The sequence below is a fragment of the Anser cygnoides genome, chromosome Z (genome assembly GCF_040182565.1).
Source record: "Anser cygnoides isolate HZ-2024a breed goose chromosome Z, Taihu_goose_T2T_genome, whole genome shotgun sequence".
Lineage (NCBI taxonomy): Eukaryota > Metazoa > Chordata > Aves > Anseriformes > Anatidae > Anser > Anser cygnoides.
The window spans coordinates 70,378,475-70,396,631 of record NC_089912.1 but is presented as its reverse complement, the minus strand read 5'-3'; the positions used below and the strand labels follow the sequence as shown (position 1 = coordinate 70,396,631).

General features: G+C 40.1%; 1 protein-coding gene and 1 long non-coding RNA gene across 8 annotated transcripts in view; one reads left to right on the top strand and one right to left on the bottom strand.

The window, feature by feature from the left end:
* PARP8 (poly(ADP-ribose) polymerase family member 8) overlaps nt 1-4,487 on the bottom strand; it is a 111,916-nt gene extending 107,429 nt beyond the window's left edge. For 2 of the 4 annotated variants that reach the window (XM_066989080.1, XM_066989081.1), the window contains exons 1-3: nt 2,959-3,476; nt 2,334-2,407; nt 1,609-1,663 (exon numbers count right to left, since the gene is read on the bottom strand). In XM_066989080.1, the coding sequence (XP_066845181.1) occupies nt 1,609-1,663; nt 2,334-2,407; nt 2,959-3,476 (647 nt within the window). Of the gene's footprint in view, nt 1-1,608; nt 1,664-2,333; nt 2,408-2,939; nt 3,477-3,642; nt 3,796-4,167 lie in introns of those variants that run through there. The other 2 variants (XM_048051035.2, XM_066989082.1) reach the window with 2 other exon arrangements.
* LOC106048246 (uncharacterized) lies at nt 3,593-13,161 on the top strand. 4 transcript variants are annotated; one of them, XR_007159092.2, is made up of 5 exons: nt 3,593-3,725; nt 4,560-4,594; nt 5,318-5,386; nt 7,683-7,858; nt 12,913-13,161. It is a non-coding gene; the product is annotated as an uncharacterized lncRNA (long non-coding RNA). The 4 variants fall into 4 exon arrangements; XR_001214110.3 differs by having other exon boundaries at nt 12,910-13,161; XR_007159091.2 differs by lacking the exon at nt 12,913-13,161 and having other exon boundaries at nt 7,683-9,261.
* The last annotated feature ends 4,996 nt before the right edge of the window (nt 13,162-18,157 follow it).

The window sequence follows — 18,157 nt, the reverse complement described above, 5'->3', positions numbered from 1 at the left end:
TATGTAACAACCCACTTTCACCAATTTCTGTAAGTGTAACTTCTGAATATTCAAGATCCTGTGCCTAGTTTCCAGTGGACAGTTTCCTAAGCAAATGCTGACCCCAGTTAAAATTCAAGGCTGCAAGATGCACAGCCATCTTCCGTCTCTCGTTGTAGAAGTGACAACATTTTGTTCCAGCATTTATAAACCGGTTTGTTTTCCATCAGCTATGCCCTTAGGCTTTTTACCTTATTCAGCTTGGAAAAGAGAAACAATAGACAGGTTTCACTTCCTGGTTGCTTGCTGCAATATTTGGTTTAGAGATCAGTGCTAAGTAACTTTCAAATTCAATTGTTTTAACTAAACAATAATACTTTTTGTAAGATAATTTTTATTGTATCAAGCCTTTCAAAACTACCTTCTAAAACAAGACCAAAACAAACGTATACTAAAACCCTAAATAAAAGAGCATACTTCAAGCAAGCCAGAAACACATCTCATCCTCAGCTACTAGTGGAACTAATGTACTCCACCGAACATGGCCTAAGTTGTCTTTCCTTCAGTGAGGAAGGACAGGATCCTGAGTGGGGAACGCATTCTCCTGAGCAGCCTACCAGCCTGGAGCCCATCTGGGAGCCTGGCCCTGCAGCCAGGGCCCGAAGCGTGCACCGAGCAGAACCAGTGGTGCGGGAATGCTGCCTGCACCAAAGGGCTCACTTGCAAAGAGCAGACTCCAGAGCACAGTACTTTAACCTGGCATACCCTGGGAAGGAAAAACAATCACCAAACTGGGAAAATTAAAAAGGAAATAATAAAACAAGGATATCTTGCCAAATCTGATAAAATTCAGCTAAAAGATAAGATGACGACCTGGCATGTACTGTAATTATCCTATCAAGTACCAGGTAACTAAGGTCTAGGGAGACAAAATGATGTGTGTTCAACTTACATGAGCTTTTGACTGTTCATCTAATATTTCCTTTTGAAAACAGATGAACACGATAAATGGTGACAGATTCAAATAAATTTGTACATGCACAATCAGGTTTATAACCAAAACCTCACATCCATTTAGAAATGATATTTAAACCACCATTCACTGAAGACAATTTCATAACCTTATAAGCTATACTGACATTTCACTTAGCGTCTCAGTAGTTTAATTTGGTCAATTGCAGACAGTCTTGCATCTGTCAAGGGACTAAACATGGCTCTCAAATGCAAGAGAATAAGGTGCCAATGTGAAATTTGGCCTATTTTTTAATAAAATCATAGCTTTTTCATATTTTTTTAGGATGCATTAACTTTGTATCAAATACACTGATGCCTTTGCTGTGCTTCACTTAAGCTTACGTATGGCAGAAATTCTAGGGACAGGAGCAAAAAGCCTGAAGCAGCGGAGCGCCAGGGAGCAGCACCCAGGCGAAGGAGCCTCCGACAGCTGGGATCACCTTTCTGATCACCTCCCTCCATGCTTCCTGCTCGGTTCACGTTTGCGAGAAGGCAGATGATTTACGGATGGATCCTCCTCGCAAAAGGAAGGAAAAAAAGCCTGCCAGGGCAGCGAAGCAAGGGAGCTCCCTGAGCGCAGGAAAAGAAGGGTGTCGCGACTGTGGAAAGGAGTACCTTTTGGAGCCTCCAGTGTAGGTGAAGGTAAAGGTGGAGTCAGAGTACCTGAAATCTGAAACACAAAGCGCTGCGTTATGACAACTTGGCATCCCGCTCGCTCCTCATTTTGGCCGAAATCGCCGCGGTTTCGCAGCCCGGCGCTCTGACACCGACGGGGGGAGCTGGGAACGGGGCTGGTGGGTGAATTTCTGCGGGAACCGGGGGGAAATGCACCCGGTCCCCCGGCCCCCTGCAACAAGTGCCCGGTGCTATGGCAACAACGGCGAGGAATTTCCATCGCCGGCATCGGCAACAGGCAGCCGCCCGCCGTGCCGGAGCCCCCGCCGCCGTGCACGGGAGGGGACCCGCCGTGCCCCCGGCCCTGCAGGCGGGTTTGGGGGGGGAACGAGGCTTCGGCCACCCCCTGCGACCACCCCCCACTTAACAAAAAAATGGGTAAAACGTCCACGGAGGGGAAGCACGGGGGCTCTGCGCCAGGCGGCGGGAGAGGGGGGACACAGCCGCACGCACACGCTCCCCGGCTCGGGATGCCCCCCCTTTCCCAGCCGGCTCCTGGCCTCCTCTGCCCTCACATGCCCTCGGAAGGAGCGGAGGAGGAGGAGGAGGAGGAGGAAGGGGGCTCCGCGGCGGCCCCGCTGCCGGGAACGGCAGCGAAGGGCACCGGGCTCCGCGGCAGGCTCCCCGCCGCCGACCTGGCTGGCGCCCGGGTGGGGGGAACTCACCTGCAAACAGGCAGTCCTTCTCCGCCTTGCACTTTTGGATCACAACGTCAATATCCTTCTGAATCCGCTCTTGCCTTGAACACATCCCCATGAAATAGATCCCGGGGGAAAGGAAAAAAAAAAAAAAAAAAAAAAAAGAGAGAAGAAAAAAAAAAAAAAAAACAGCCTTTATTTCCAGCCCACCCCACCCCCCCGCGCTGCCAGGTTTAATAATTCAGCCCGAAAGATGGGCCCCGGGGCTGGCGAGCAGGAGCCGCCCCGCGGGGGCCCCGGAGGGATCCGCTCGGCCGGCTGGAGGACGGCGGCGGCGGGCGGGAGCCGATGTTGCATGCCCAGATGTGCCCGCCCAGATGTGCCGCCGCTGCCGCCGGCTGCCAATTTCCTCCTTCCCTGACAATAGATCCAGCGGAGGGTGGCGGCGGCGACACGGGGTCCCCCCCACCCCCCACGCCCTCTTTTTTTTTTTTTCTTTGGGGGGGGGTGGTTTTGGTTTTTTTTTTTTTCTTCTTGTGGTTGCTTTTCGGATAAAAAATAAAAAAAAAAGAAAAACAGGGGGATTGGGGATTTGGGGTTATTTGGGGAGGGGGGGGCGCCGCCAAGGCTCACATCCCTGCCTCTCCCGCACCCGGTCCCTGGCGGCGCGGCGGGGCTGGCGCTGCGGCGGCCGTGCCGCTCCGCAAAGCCTCCCCTCGCTCCCGGCCCGGCACGTACGGGCCCCGCCGGCTCCCCCGGCGGAGGCGGCGCGGGGGGGAAGGAAGGGGCGGGTGCCGCGAGGCCGCCCCGGGGCTCCACGGAGCCGTCGGCAGCCGGCTCTCGCCTCCCCACCCGGCCCCGGCCCCGGCCCCGGCAGGGCGGTTCGCAGGCCGTGCGGTGCCGGGGCAGCGGGGCCTGCTCGCCCGCCGTGCCAGGGGACCGGGGGAGGCTCCCCCGGCCCTCCCCGGGCGGCGGGAGGTGGAGGCCTGGCCCCGCTGCCATGGAAGGAGCGGCAAAGGAGCGACCGCGTGTGGCACCCGGCGCTGGGCACCGTGACCCGAAACCCCCCCGGTCTCCCATCATCTCTCGCCTCACGGGCCCCGGGGCCCCAGGGCTGTGGGTGCAGCGCCCAGCCGCCCGCCCCGAGGCCGCACAGGTGGCAGCAGCCATACATACAGGCGGAAGGGATGGGCAGTGCTGCAACACCCAGCTTTCCTCACCGGCCAAAGTGCAGGCTCAATCCTACCCATAAATGGGTGTGAAGGCAGTGGAAACAGATCCGATGACAAATCTCAAAATAATATTCATAAAATTCAATTTCTGTGCATTCACCTACCTCTCAACAGCACCCATCGATTGTCCGTTACTGAACACAGTTTTTCTAGTGGTGTCTTCATTAGGCGAGTTTGTATTAATCAGGTATTGTTGATTTCAAGGACAGGAGGAAAACCCAGTCATTATTTGGTTATTCGTTCTTAGGTGGAAATGGCTAAAATGAGAAAAAAAAGGATTCTATATTTGCTCCTATCTGGACAAGATTTCTTGTCTAATGGAGGAAGTAGAAGGGAGACTGTAATAAAAAACAGGTAGTGTTTAAACAAAACAAAAATTGGTCATGTTATATAACTCTCCACCTCTAAGAAAATAATTTATCTTTGACAGGAGATTTCCAGACTACTTTTCAATGCTGTTCAGTAAATTCTCTTTTACTCCAGCATGACTTTTCCAGGGTAGGATATAGAACTTGTCTCTGTAATGCACTAAGGCATTGCCATTCTGTCAAGTTAAGCCAGCATGGTCAACAAGCAATGCTTTTATAGAGTTTTTCTTGGATATTGCAGTTTCAGCTTTTTGCTTTTACCTGCTTGCTATGGGTGCCCATTCTGGTTTCGATGGCAAGGTGGCATCAGCAGCCGTCTTTGCTGCCTTCCACTTCATCATAATCGGATGATGTAATCAGAACTCGATTTATTCGGGTGGATTTTTGGTCCCAAACCTTGCAGAAGATGGTCTATGTTAAGATAGAGATATTAGAGATAAAGATATTTACAGGGAATTCATGCTGGCAGTTTGTCTTACAGCTGATTCTGACCACAGGGTTATTCTCAGTGTCATGTCAATTAACACAATTCCTGACTGCCTTTTTAAGTGTCAGACTTCCCATAGAATCAGTAACAGTGAATTATAAAAACATCCACAAAAAAACACTCCAGTCTTGAGGAAAACTAATATGGTTGTTGGCTGATTTCACAGCATCAGCTGAATAGAAAGAGAAGTCTGGAAATATGGTAGGTTAAGCATTTATTATTATTTGTTGTGAGTGGCTTTTAAATTTCTAGATTCTTGGCCACTTTGGCCTTTGATTTATCTGATGACTCCAGTACTCTTGTAGCAGGAATGGTGTCTTTTAGTGAGGAGAAGCTAGATATATAGTGAGTCCATTCTATTGATGAAAAAAAAAATACTGAAAACAGGTTGGAAAATCTAGGTGAATCTTTACATTTAGAATTGATCCATATATATATATATGGATATATGGATATATATGTATATGTATATATATAACAGATACAATAGGTTGCCCAGAGAAGCTGTGGATGCCCCATTCCTGGAAGTGTTCAGGGCCAGGCTGGATGGGGCTTTGGACAACCTGCTGTGGTGGGAGGTGTCCCTGCCCATAGGGGGGGATCAGAACCTGATGGTCTTTAAGGTCCCTTCCAACCCAAACCATTCTGTGATTGTATGTATGATTCTTAAATTTGTAAAAGTTGACAAGCTGCTGACATACATGTAACCTAAATTGTACTGCAACAATGTCTGCATGTGTGCTGTAATCCCTATAATGATATAGATTATACTACTCCCTTGAAGAAACTTTCCAAAGAGTTTTACAAGTAATTTCATGAATGATAGGACAGTCGGTCTTGGAAATAATGATTTTGGCTTAAGGGAATTTGAGGTATGTCTAATTGCTTTTTCAAGACTCGAAAATCAGTTCTTGTCATTTTCAGGTCTATCTCAAGTTCAGCTCAGCTCAGTAGGTTATACGGAACTGATTACCTCAATTAAATAAAAGAAATGTAAGTAAGTTTTATATTTGTATTCCCAGAAACTTAACCTGATAATATTTATAGTGGTGTAAAAGGGGAAAAAAGAAATTGAAATCTGAGGATTTACATAACTAGAAGGTCTATGTGAGAAGGTTGTTTCAAAATATAATGGGAAAAATACAGGGAGAGAGAGAAACCAAATAATGAAAGTGTTGAAATAATGTGTGAGCACTGACTGAAAAAGTTATTGAGGAAATGCACAGTTCGGCCAATTTCTTCTCATTGATGGGCTCTGTCTGCTTTAGACTAAGCAGATTTTTTTTTCAGTTTATGTGGGGAAAAAACACACCTTTCCATCCATTAATAAAATTGTTAGAAATGCACCAGTTAGCATTAAAGCACACTTTTCTGTCACAAAGTATTTTCTTTATTTATTTGTTTTCTAAAAATATTCCTCCTACATTTAAACATATATTTTAAGTCTTAATAACAATGAAAATATGAGGATTTGCCATTGTATGCAATATGCAGAGCACTGTGACTATTTAGCATCCATGCTGTCTTTGTAATATGGGAGAGAGTTCAAAAGGGCAGGGACACTGAAAAGAATCCAAAACCCTCCAAAATATAAAACCACCATCAGCCCTCTGAAACAAAGAAAAAGTCCTCACTTTTACATGCACCAGCCAAAACTCTAGTACAAAACAAAACTAAATCTGAGCTTTTTCTCCAATTTCAAGACAGTCACCAATATGGCAAAGCCTGCTGACTTCTATAGACATCGAGTTCCTGGAGGTGGAACACATAAAGGATCAATACTATTCAATTCTTACAGCAGGAAAACACAATACTATCCTTCAGTTAGCTTTCTTAAAATGACACAGTCATTTTAAAATGGTACTGTGGCATTAAATTCCAAAAACACAGGTGCTCAGTTGTGAGATATGTAGAAGTAGCACTTCATTGTTCCCAGTGAAGTGATGTAGATCATAACATATAATGTTTTGCTTCAAGCATTGGTGTAATTTTCACCATAATTCTAATATTGGCAGTTTCAATCTAGAATTCTGATGTAAGATAGATCAAGGAAATGCTGAGTTGACAGTTAATTGTCTTTAAGCCTGTTCTAGTCTTTGACAGATTTCAAGTCAGCTGACTTCTACAACAATGCCCTCAGCTGTTCATACAAGTAGTCACTGCCAAACTAGGTAGCCACAGTCCACAGGTATCCAAAGCAGCCCATAACAATATAAAGCCATTCAAATCACTCTGGTATTGTTAAATGGTTATTAACAGATTGGTTTCTTGGGTCAGCAGCACTCTAGGCATGACATGGTTTGGATTAAAAACACAGTAGTGTGATGTACGCATCATAATTTATTGAATTTTACTGTGAATAAAACATTTTAACTGATGTTTGGAGTGGGTTAGCACAGGTCCATTGATAAAAAGCTATAGCTTTTTAAAAAAGAATGCCAGTTAAAATGGAATTAACAACATGACTTAAAATACTGGTATGATACATAAAAACATTAAATATTTTTGTGTGATAAAAACTGAAGTAGTGACTTAATTACATAACACTATGAAACAATACCTTAAATTATCACGTCCAGTTCACCATAAGCTTTTGAAAGTGATTTTAAGCCTTCTCATCTAGCCTAGAAGAGAGAAACCTTCAGCTAGCATATTTTATTGATATGTATTCTATTTGCTATTGTAGAATAATAGCGGAAGAGGGGAGGAAGCACTGAAGTGATATACCAGAGGATCGAGGCTTATTTTTTAAATCCATGTTGAAATTTCCAACGTGATTGTATTTATTTATTTAAGTGAAGTGATTTATTTATTTATTTAAATCTCCTGTTAAAGAGCAGCAAGAGTTACCTCAAACAAAACCAAAGGATGTGTGGGTTTTATACACAGATGTGGGAATTGCTGATAGAGGCCTCTAGCTTTCCATCAAAGATGGGAGTACTCATCCTTCCAGACGTCACTGAGGCCCACAATAGCTAAAACTATGGCTGCTGGCATGATAAATGGCCTCAGTAATGTTCAATAAATAATGCAATCAGAGTCCCAAATAACACTACAGTTTACTGTAATTCCTAGCATTGCATTTTCTAATGATGTTTTCAAAATGTTTTTTCTCCTTCACTGATGTCTTCTCATCTTTAAGTCGCTGCATGCCACTCTCATTTCTCCTGTTTCTTTTTCCTTTCCTCATTAACTCTTACACCATTAATAAGCGTCATTACTCTCTCTTTTCAACTCTTGATCCTGTCTATCATATCCATTGAGTTCATCTCTTCCATCTCGCTTTTAGCAGGTCACTTCAAGAGCAGCTCAAAGAAGAGGGGTATAATGGAATTTTGTCCACAGAAATGGAGTTTTTGAAGAGATGCAAGTGGGAATATTTCCAAAACTTTTATCCAAGACTTTCTGAAGTCAATCACAAGCAAATCCAGACAGGGAACCCTCTGCCTCCCACCAGCTTCTGAAGTGAGTTGCCTCTTGCCAGCATCATCGTTGTTTCTGTGAATCATGGGCACGTTTGGTTGCACACTGGCAGTGCTCTGTAAGGCAAGTAGCCGGGGCCTTCCTCTCAATTACTCTGCAGCCCAGTAGCTAGACTATTGCTCTAGGAGATAAGAGCTGTGAATTTATACTCATAGGCTGACAATATTGTCTCCACAATTAACTGTTATCAGAGTTACACCCTGAGCTCAAACAGTGATCAGTCCTGAAGGTACATCATCCTGCGTGAGCAGAAGAAATGGTTTCCAAATCAGGACCAAGAGGCCTATCTCAAGTGCACATAAGCGCCTAAGCCCAGGGGAGAGGCAGAATTTGAGATCCATTTCTCACTTGGCTGTGTGCTGTGCTCACTTTCCAGCATCACATCTATTCTAAATTCCCTTCCCAAGAGCTTTAATGCCTTCACTCACTGAGCAGGCAGCATGTAAGCATGTCTCTCCCAATCCACATTTAGTCACAGGCGATAATGTTTATTGAATGGCTCAAGGGTACACAGACTATTTCTAAAATCCATAGCATCACTGGTGTAATTTACCACAGCTGAACCTGCTACCTGGCAAATTTCTCAATTGCTGAGCAAATGCATAGTTAAAAAAAACACTTTGTTGCCTATATCCAGATTGCAATTTCTTAATTGCAAATTGTCATGCCAGAAAGTACTCAAACTGTAAAATACTTACCTTGCTAAAAATATTCCATATAGTCCATTTTCTGCAACAGTAAAAATGATTCACCATGTCACCATCTGTTATCAGGTACTGATGCTTTCTTGCTATAACAACCTCAATTGCCACCAACCTGTGCTTGCCGTTAACTAAGAATTTGTAACCCAAACTTAAAAGGAACTGCAAAGTACTCTCAGTTCAGCTGAAACTGATAGGGTGGGAAGCACTCAGCACCTTGCAAGATTAGACCTTTGAAACAAAAGACTAATTCCACCAGAAGACTGCATCACATTTATACTGCAAGCTGTGGTGTACTGTTTTGATCTCTGACCTAACTCTAAATGAGAAGCAAAGAAAGGGAAAATTAGCACATGCAGAGTTTTATGCTGCTGCTACTTACACTCCTTCCTGTACCCATGCGAACTCATTTAGTGTTTGTTCAGCTACTGCTGCACAACCAACTGTGTTGAACCCCAGAGATGTAATTAGATTTGGGTGCCTGAATTTGTTCCCTTCAGAAGATCAGGACCAGGGGTTAATGCAATGTTCAGTCAGTCTTCTTAAACCAAAGCACTCTTTAATCTTAAGGAACTAAACATAAAAGACAGTGACATTTACAATAATTAATGAGTGTATGCATCTTTTACCAAAAGCATCCCAAGCTTCCATACAACAGCCTAACTTTCAAATTCTGCATGCTTGTCTTCTTTACTCACTTTCCCATAGTCTCATGTACAGAACCCCAGTGGCCAGAAAAAGGGGGGGTTTCTTTTTTATCTGTTTATAGGCCATCTTCCCTGGCTGTTTCCCCTCTGGTACAATGGCACTATAACCTGGCAGGAGCCAGAGTAGGTATTATTATTTTTTTTTTTCTTCTTTTTATAAATAGTAGCTCAAGTATTGTATTTAACATTAAACTTGTACAAGAGAGTACATGAGTACATTGTGTGGGGTTTTGTCTATTTCTTTAGCTCATAGGAAACCCAGCCAAAAGTGTACAGTATTAATCCCATTGACCATATCTTTTGGTACTTACCAAGATCATTTGTTTGCAAGCCATGTTCGTGATTATTACAAGTCAATCTGTTCCCTGGTTTCTGTTACTTTAACCCTGAGGTACAGTAGGAGCCAACAGTACCAGAATGAAGAAGTCACTACTAAAAACTAAGTAATGCCATAATCTAAACTAGAAAAAAAATTTGCAGTCTTTCCTATTTCCCAACGAGACTAGAACAATTAAAAAATCCTTAGGCAAAAAGATTGTGGAGCTATAAATTAAACCCACCAGAGTATTTGGAAAAACAAATCATTTCTCTTCTATGTATTTGAGGCAGTTTGTACGGTTTAAGTACAAAAACATGCTTGTCGCATATCAAGTGCGTGTCTTTCCTTCTAAAAACATGTGCTAATTTCACAATTATTTTCAGCAGCAGACCAGCTTCTGATATCCAGTGGTTAGACTGCTGCCTGTCTACAAGATAGGAAATTAATGAAACAGGAAAAGTGGCAATGAAAGAACACATGATGCACCCTCAAAGATAGATAAATCAAATGTAAAGCAAAGCCTGTAGTGCTTACAAGGAAAAGATCCCTCAGAGGTGAATCTACAGTTGTTGAGGGTGGGGAGCAGGGAGAGGGAGGGGAGGAAAAAATAAAGGTGTTAATGAAAAAACGTCCATAAATAACTGGGAGAAAAGGAGCAAGATTGCTTTTAGTGGGAAGAAAAGACATAGTTAAGTACTTAACTTGATTTTTTAGAAGGAGATCATGTCAGTATTCTCGCTTCTTATTTAAAACAAAAAAGGCCATCTGTATTAACAATTAATATTGAAGGCTAAGCCTTCATCACAGATATTGTGAATTCAGTTAGACCTTGCTTTTACAAATCACATCTAGGCTTTCAGCATGAGTAGTCCCATTGATGCAAGCAAGACAAGTAATGAATTAAAATGAAGCAATTAATTATTTTTTAAACACAGCTCTTAGTTAACTCACATCCGTTCTTATTCTAATATTTAAAACCTGTGTATGCATATACAACAAGTGACATTTTCTGTAAGCTTGGTGAAGCTCTACCTAGTCTAATAATATCATTCTAATAATATTATTTCTCAATATTTCTAATAGTTTTATTCAGATAAACACTAAAAACAAGTCTCCCTGAATGCCATATTTTCTTGAAAAAGATACCAAATTAATCCACTGCCTTTATTGAAAAAATGAATAAATGATTTTGTAAGGAAAGAGGAATAACCCCACTAATGAAGCAATGACTATAATGATGTAAGGGCTTGAGCTTTCACAATGCTATTTTCTTCTCATTTCCTTCTCTTATATACAAAACATGCAACAAGACCAAGGTTACATACGAAAAGTAAGATAAAGATGCCCTCTTGCACAATTCCTCTACCATAGCCCAGAGGGATGCCTTATTACTTCAAAACCACAAAATTAATGATGAAACAAATACAAAAAAAAAAATAAAAATAAAAATAAAAATAAATGTTTCTGGACTGTGTTTTTCAGATCTTACATTTAACCTCTTTTTCTTACCAATTCTTCCTCAATTCTGCTTTTCTCTTGCTCTGAAACAAGGTCCAGGCTGCCAGCAGTGAAGTAGCCCATTTTACAAAACCTGCTGGAGCCCCATCTGTTTTGGTTGAACTTTGTATTTATTTTGCCCAATCTAACATCTATAAACAGCAATTCTGTATATTATCAAATGTAGATCAGTTGTCTGATAAGTTTTTTTACAAGTTTTACAGTGTGTTTATACTATACCTTTTGTATTATGAAACCAGTTTCTTCTAACATTCACAATATAAGATATGTACTTGTGTAAATAGACTAACTCAATCAACAACATCATTGCTTTACAGGATTAGTATAGAAAAACAGCCACAAATAAAACTAGGTCATTGTTACTGATTTCTAGGTGGCAAAATCAATTATTACATATTTTTGTACAGTTTTTTGTGTTTAATGCTTTCCTTCTTTTCTTCCAAAGTGGTGAAAACCATGAGGCCAACACTTAAATATTTGGAAACATTTCAAGGCTGGAAAGAAATTACTAGTAAAAATAATTAGTTAGTGTTTCAGTGACCTTTTCTTTAAACATTTGCAGTTCCCCTAAATGAAAGATTAATACATCCATCATAATTGTTATGCTATTTCAGTTCTATAGTGATTCTCTATAATGTTTTGTTGTGCAAAGCAGTGTTAAAATGTTACGTAAGAAGATTCATCTTAGTTGTGTCTTGGTGATTTTTTATGTATCTACTGAGAGTTCTATACTTATAAACCCTATTTTTATTTTTTTTATTAAATTAGTTTTTGGTCTTCCTACATAATTATCTAAATTCTGTAAACTATACAGATATAGTTCTTGGCACAGTATTTCACACTGACAAGAGAATACTAAAAGAGAAATGCAGCTGGGTAGACTCCTAAAATACTCAACACTGATTTAAGCATTTCGGTAAAGTCAGTCACAAGAGAAGAGCTGGGTAAATAGTAGGAAAAATTATTCATGGAGACATTTACAAATCCCTTACAATTTGGCTATCATCCCATTGCTTATACTTGCTTGTTTTCAAAAATATCCAGCAAGACTTTTATTGGATGATGTCAGTATGCAGCCATGATAATTTTGCATGTACATTAATATCTTGTACAAGTATTGCATGATACTTGTATAATAAAGCTATTATATCTTGTACGTATATTAGGTGTCCCTGCCCATGGCGGGTGGGGGGCGGATTAGGTGATCTTTAAGGTCTCTTCCAACCCAAACCATTCTATGATTCTATTTACATTTGATCCAGAAATTTCTTTTCTTCTGTTTACACAATCAAGAAATAGACACGACATCATGTCACATAATTCCCACACAAATCATGGATAAAGTAATATAATTGGTTAAAGATATGATTAGAGTGAACAGCTTTCAAGCAATACAGGATTTGATAGCTGTTCTCACAAAGGTGTTTAAATAACGAAGATGTGATATATATGTTCCTAAAAATGACAGGTCAAAGGCCTTCAGCGTTCAGTGGTCCCTTTGACTGGGACTTCTGCTGTTGAATCAAAGAAAAAAGAAAACCATGTTTGGTTTGGATTAAGCTAAACTTATTTCTGTCATCTCTTTCTTACTGAAATAAGAGAGATGTTCTGGTCCATTTAACAGAATGTTGTTCTTTTCAGCCTGAAACAATAAGTTTCACTTTGGGACATTCATTTTAGGAAAAAGAAGTAATAAAACTGCCCTTAGAAGAAATGCACTTTTACTCTGTGTCATACAAGGCCTCATGTTGTTTGTTTCACATCTTTGCCTCCCTGTATCCACTGAAGCAGATGAAACGGCCTCAACAAGAGCACCTCGCCCCAGAAAATTACTCCATCTTCTAGATAAGATATTTGGCAGAAGTCAAGTTTGGTTTTATTCCTGCCTTGAGTGGAACAGAGCTTGCATTTGAGCTGCATATTAAGCGAGAAGCAATGAACCTTCAGCTCCGTTGTTTGAACACTCACTCAGGAGGATTCCAGCCCCTTGCTCAATGAATGTACTTTTGGTTTAGACAAAGAGAAACAGCTTTACAAGGTCTCGTCTGAGAGCAGTGTATTTATGGCACTCAGTTTAGAAGTATAAGATCTAAGTCTCCTGAAGAGGAAGGAACTCAGTTAAACTTTCCCATTTCTGGAATGAATGCATTAGCCATATTACTTAATGAAAGAGAATATTATTTTCAGCTGGGAAAAAAAAAAAATCCATACAATTAACCAGAACAAATAATTCAAGCTCTCCCTTAGAAGGCATTTTTGTTACTCCATAAAAAAGATCAATTGTTTGTATGTCACTCTGACACTCTCCTAAGAAGGTAGAAGGCCAAGTAAGAGGAATGTCCAGGTAAACAACTTACAGTTTAAGCAACTCTGCACTTTTGAAATCCTTGCCTCTCAGAAAAATATATGATTGACAATCATTAGTGATACCTAAGGCCATGTTTCTGGCATGGTGGTGTAGGTTCAAAATTCGATCAATGAAAAGCGATATGAAACAGGAGATTTTTAAGCATACAAAGAGGGAAACAGAAAAGTGAGCTGGTTCAGGGAATGAAACCAAAAATAAGGTGAACATAAAAAAACAATTTCCTGCAAGAACAGCTCTTCAAGTGGCTTATTAAAGCATATTGACTGTGTTAAGCAATGTGCTGGTGTAAGAGAGGGGACAGGACTATGGCAGACCCCACTGACAGATTGCAGCTACTCCAAGTAGTTTCCCAAGTTCAAATCTGATCTCATATATACTGATTACAGTGAAGTAATCAGTACTTACCCCTCGTAGAGGCAGGAACATAAAACTTACGTTCTAAAACATAAACCTTCTACTGAGTACAGAATATTGCCCTTCACATTAGGGTTCCTAAAAAATGCCAGTTGAGCTGGCATCGTGATCATTGTGACCATCATTGAAAAGTGATGTGAGAAGGACACAATAACTCATCACAAATTGGAGTTTTAGAAATCAGAAGGCCAAATACTGTGGTGCAATTACCTCAGCTATTCTTTACCTTAGTGATGATGAGGATAGCTAAGATCTGGAGGGTGGACCATTGCCACATGGGTATGGACACAAGCTAATCAGGAAATAAGGTGTTCTGTGGCAGGGGAAATGGCAGTCTCAAAATCACTTCGCAAACAGTCTGTGAGCACAGAGCCCCAACTAAAGCAACCGCCTTCTCGTGGTCTGTAATAACAAATGCCACCCTTCTACCTAAATAGATGCCAGCGGTTTGGCTGTGGGGAGCTCCTTGACTCTATGATCCGTGGAAGAAATCCTTGTTAAAACCATCCCTCACTTCTGTCCTCCTACCCATGGAGAAGTAGAATGATACTACCCAATATATTATTTTAAACAACACTTGTGAGGAATATAATTCAGAAAAAAGATATTGCAGAAAAAAAAAAAAGGCATAGTTACTCTCCATACAAGCATTTGAGCACAAGTTCAGAAACTCATTTCCTTTAGTAGCATAAGTCCCATTAAATTCTTTCACATTTTAAAATTATTATCCTGTGGCCATATTACCTTTTAAGAAAGTAATGTAGCATTTCTAATTCTTCAGGAAGAAATGATTGTAGAGACTCATATCCTTGTATTTATTCTTTGTCTGATGCAGTATTAAGCTTTTTTTCTTTTTTTTTTTTTTTGACAGTTTATCCAGGTTATTCTGAAATATTTTGTACTTGTAAAAATTGTGTATTGGAATCAAACTTCACCCAGTGAGTCCAAAGAATAAAGCATATTTTGTGCCTCTTGCAGCTTTATTTAAAGATTTTGTGTATTTACTTTCTGATGTACATCCAGAAATAACTGGGAGAACAGGAGTACATTTATGCTTTATAACTTAGTAATACAGAATATAAAAATAATTTGAAGTGACAGTATTTGCTAAATCCCACCTTGTTCTTTTATTGTCTCTGATATCATAATAAATAATATACATCTGTGTGAGAAAGGAAATGTTTAAGGTGTGTACCACTGCCCTCTAACTGTATATAAACAGAAGTATTCATTTAGACAGCTGAGGCTGTGTACATCCAAAATTTCTGTAAGCTAAAAATTGCCTTTCGGCTGTACAGACTCTTGGGGCTCTAGCACTGTCCATCAAGTTGATCTGTGCAATTTTGTTTTGTTTGGGGTCTTCTGGGAGACAGGTGGGGTTGAGATCTTTGGAAGGGGACAGGGTTAAACACAAAATAAGAGGAAGAAAGTAAGTTTAGGTTTTTTTGTTTGTTTATTTTAAGCAATTGTGCTTTTATAACAAGCTGAGTTCTAGATCATAACTTCCAAAACACTTCCTCTTTTTCTCCCTGTTTGTGTGCTGGTCATTGCTACAGGTAAGAGAACATGGCAAAAATTATTGTGGCAGTCAAAGGAGCTGGGGGACAGCTAATAACAGAGAATGAGGCTCCTGTACATGCCCCAGCTGTTCCTCCAATAACCAGAGGCAAGCTGGCTGTCCTACTAAAGTGCATGCATATGTTCTGAAACCCATCTCCCCTGTCCAACTAGTTGCAAGAGTTCCGAGGTTACAAGAGCTTCCTCTGCTGTGGGCTGGAGGTGTCGTCCCCTGACTACCTGTTCATTTCTGCCTGCCACTGCCTTCAGTTTCTTCTACTCCTTACTGTTCCTCTTCCTCTTGTCTTCCAGTCTGTGAGCTCTGCCAGCAGTTTTAGAGATGACTTAAAATCCATTGTGCAAGATTTCCATCAAAATCGGGAAGGGGGGAAAAACTGTGACATTTTCTTCAAATGGCATGAAGACGGGTAAAACGAAATTCACACAGCTGAAATGTGCAGTAGAACAAAAGCATGGACAATCTGATTACACTGTTTTCAGGCTGGTGGAAAATACACTGGAGGAAGAGTTGCAGAAGGAAGCTACAAATCCCCTTTTGAGCTAGTCAAACTCAGTGCTTTGAGGTTAAGTAAGCAAAGTCTCCTATAGACCCTGTATAAGATGTAGGACAAGATAGATTCTGATCCTCTTTTGCTGTAGTCATAATTTAACTTTGATGTTATAGTTGTACCTTACAACTTATTTGACAGGATTTCACTGGTAAAATATTTGTATATTACCTTCCCCAAATGGTTAAATATCTCAATGTAAGTAAACACCTGTGATAACTCTTTTTTTCCAAATACAGTTTCAGATTCGTTAAATTCATTATGTGCATTCTAAGCTAATACTACTTTATATTCTTATAATATGGGATATTTCTGAATTAGATCATTACTATGTATTTTTCATTTTGAGAAAAAAGTCACTCCTGGGTTTCTGAGGAAACATGACCACTTGTAATTTAAGCAAAACCAACTAGGAGGTGTTTCTGTTAAACTATCATCTTGTGGTTAATAAACAGCCATCCATATATATAGACTGTGTTGCACTGTCTTGTAATAACTGTTCCACTTAATAATGCTGCAGGGAGGACCTAACAAAAGATACAAACACTTTATCCAATTTAGAAGCACATGCAAGATTTATTACTGGCAACTGCTTCTGTATTTTATATAAGGTTGATAGTGTCTGTTGCATACAATTTAGCAATATCGTCTTATAGAATGAATAAAAAATGAATGTGTCGAAAGAAAAAATGGGAAAGAGTGCAAGAGAAAAGCCCGTTCAGAAAAGAGAAAGCATACAAACAAGGGGTAGCTTGCTTGTTTATTGTTTTACATTGAAGATACTAATTTTGCTTCTGTGGTTATATTAATATTCTTGGATGCCTGTTCAGGAAATTGGAATCTCAGATCTAATATCATTCTGTTCATCTCTAAAAATACAGCTGCTTATGGCAAGTAATTAGCTTACCAAAGTTATTGACTCTGTGACAGTAGCACATACTTTATTCCTTCTCCAAAAGATTTTTTTTTCCCTGGTGAAACTGATGTCTTGAAACTATGCTAGGGGGACATGACTCAGCCCAGCTCTTCTCAGTATCTTGGTGTTTCAGTACTTGGAATTACTTAGGATCTCTGAGTTATATGACAATTCTAAATATGGTCATAAAAAGGATTGGACATCTTCAAAAGCATCACCCAGCCAAAATCCTGATATAATTATTGACCTCTCCAAATTCTCCCAGTTTGGAATGATTCTATTTATTTGAATGTTATTTTACTTATACCTTCATAAATTACATGAAAATACTTCCTCCTGGAAAAGTCTGGCAGTTTTTCAACATAATGCAAACATGCTGTGGGTTATTGGACAATTAACATTGTGTCAAAGCTTCACTATATTCTCTGAAAGTGAAATGCCATTTTGCTTTACTTAATAACACTTCTCCCTCTACACCTTCTTATGCCTTTTGCCAAGAAACTTCAGGAAGGAAAAACACTTTTCGAAAGGGATGCTGCAAGTGGAAGAGACTACTGCAGAAATCACTGCCAAGCCCTAAAGAGGTACAAAGTGATGACAAATTACATGCATAAAAATATAAGCAAAATGCTGACGTACAACATATGCAGTTGCTACTGGCATTTAAGAGTAATGGGTGAGCAAAACTGTACATACAGGTGTATTTTTACTCCAAGAATTGCTGAAAAAATTAAAATTATAGGTAGGATTATTTTACTTCAGACAGTTATATGTCAGGGGTAAAAATTCACTTCTGTATTTAAAGTAACAAAATCATAATTAAAGGAATAAAAACTACCATGTTTCTCCTTTGCCATTTTTTCTTTAGATAAAGTGAAATACCAAAATCCTGGACTGATATCAAATCTAGACATCCCTGAATGAGAAAAAAAAAAGTCATTTAAAAACTGAACTATGTAAAAACGCTATAGTTTTGAGGATATTTACAATGACAATAACAAAGTGTTTGACTCTCTCAAGGCAACGAAAGATTATTGTTTTGAATAGATTATTACATGAGTCCTTTAGAGAAAACAATGCTTAGGAGATACGTAATAATCAAATGATAGCTAATATAAACCTGGTATGGATCCAAGGAAGAGACAGGTCCTGCACATAGGCATTAGAGATAAAATACTACTAACATTGTTTAGCTGGCACCTTACCTTGGAA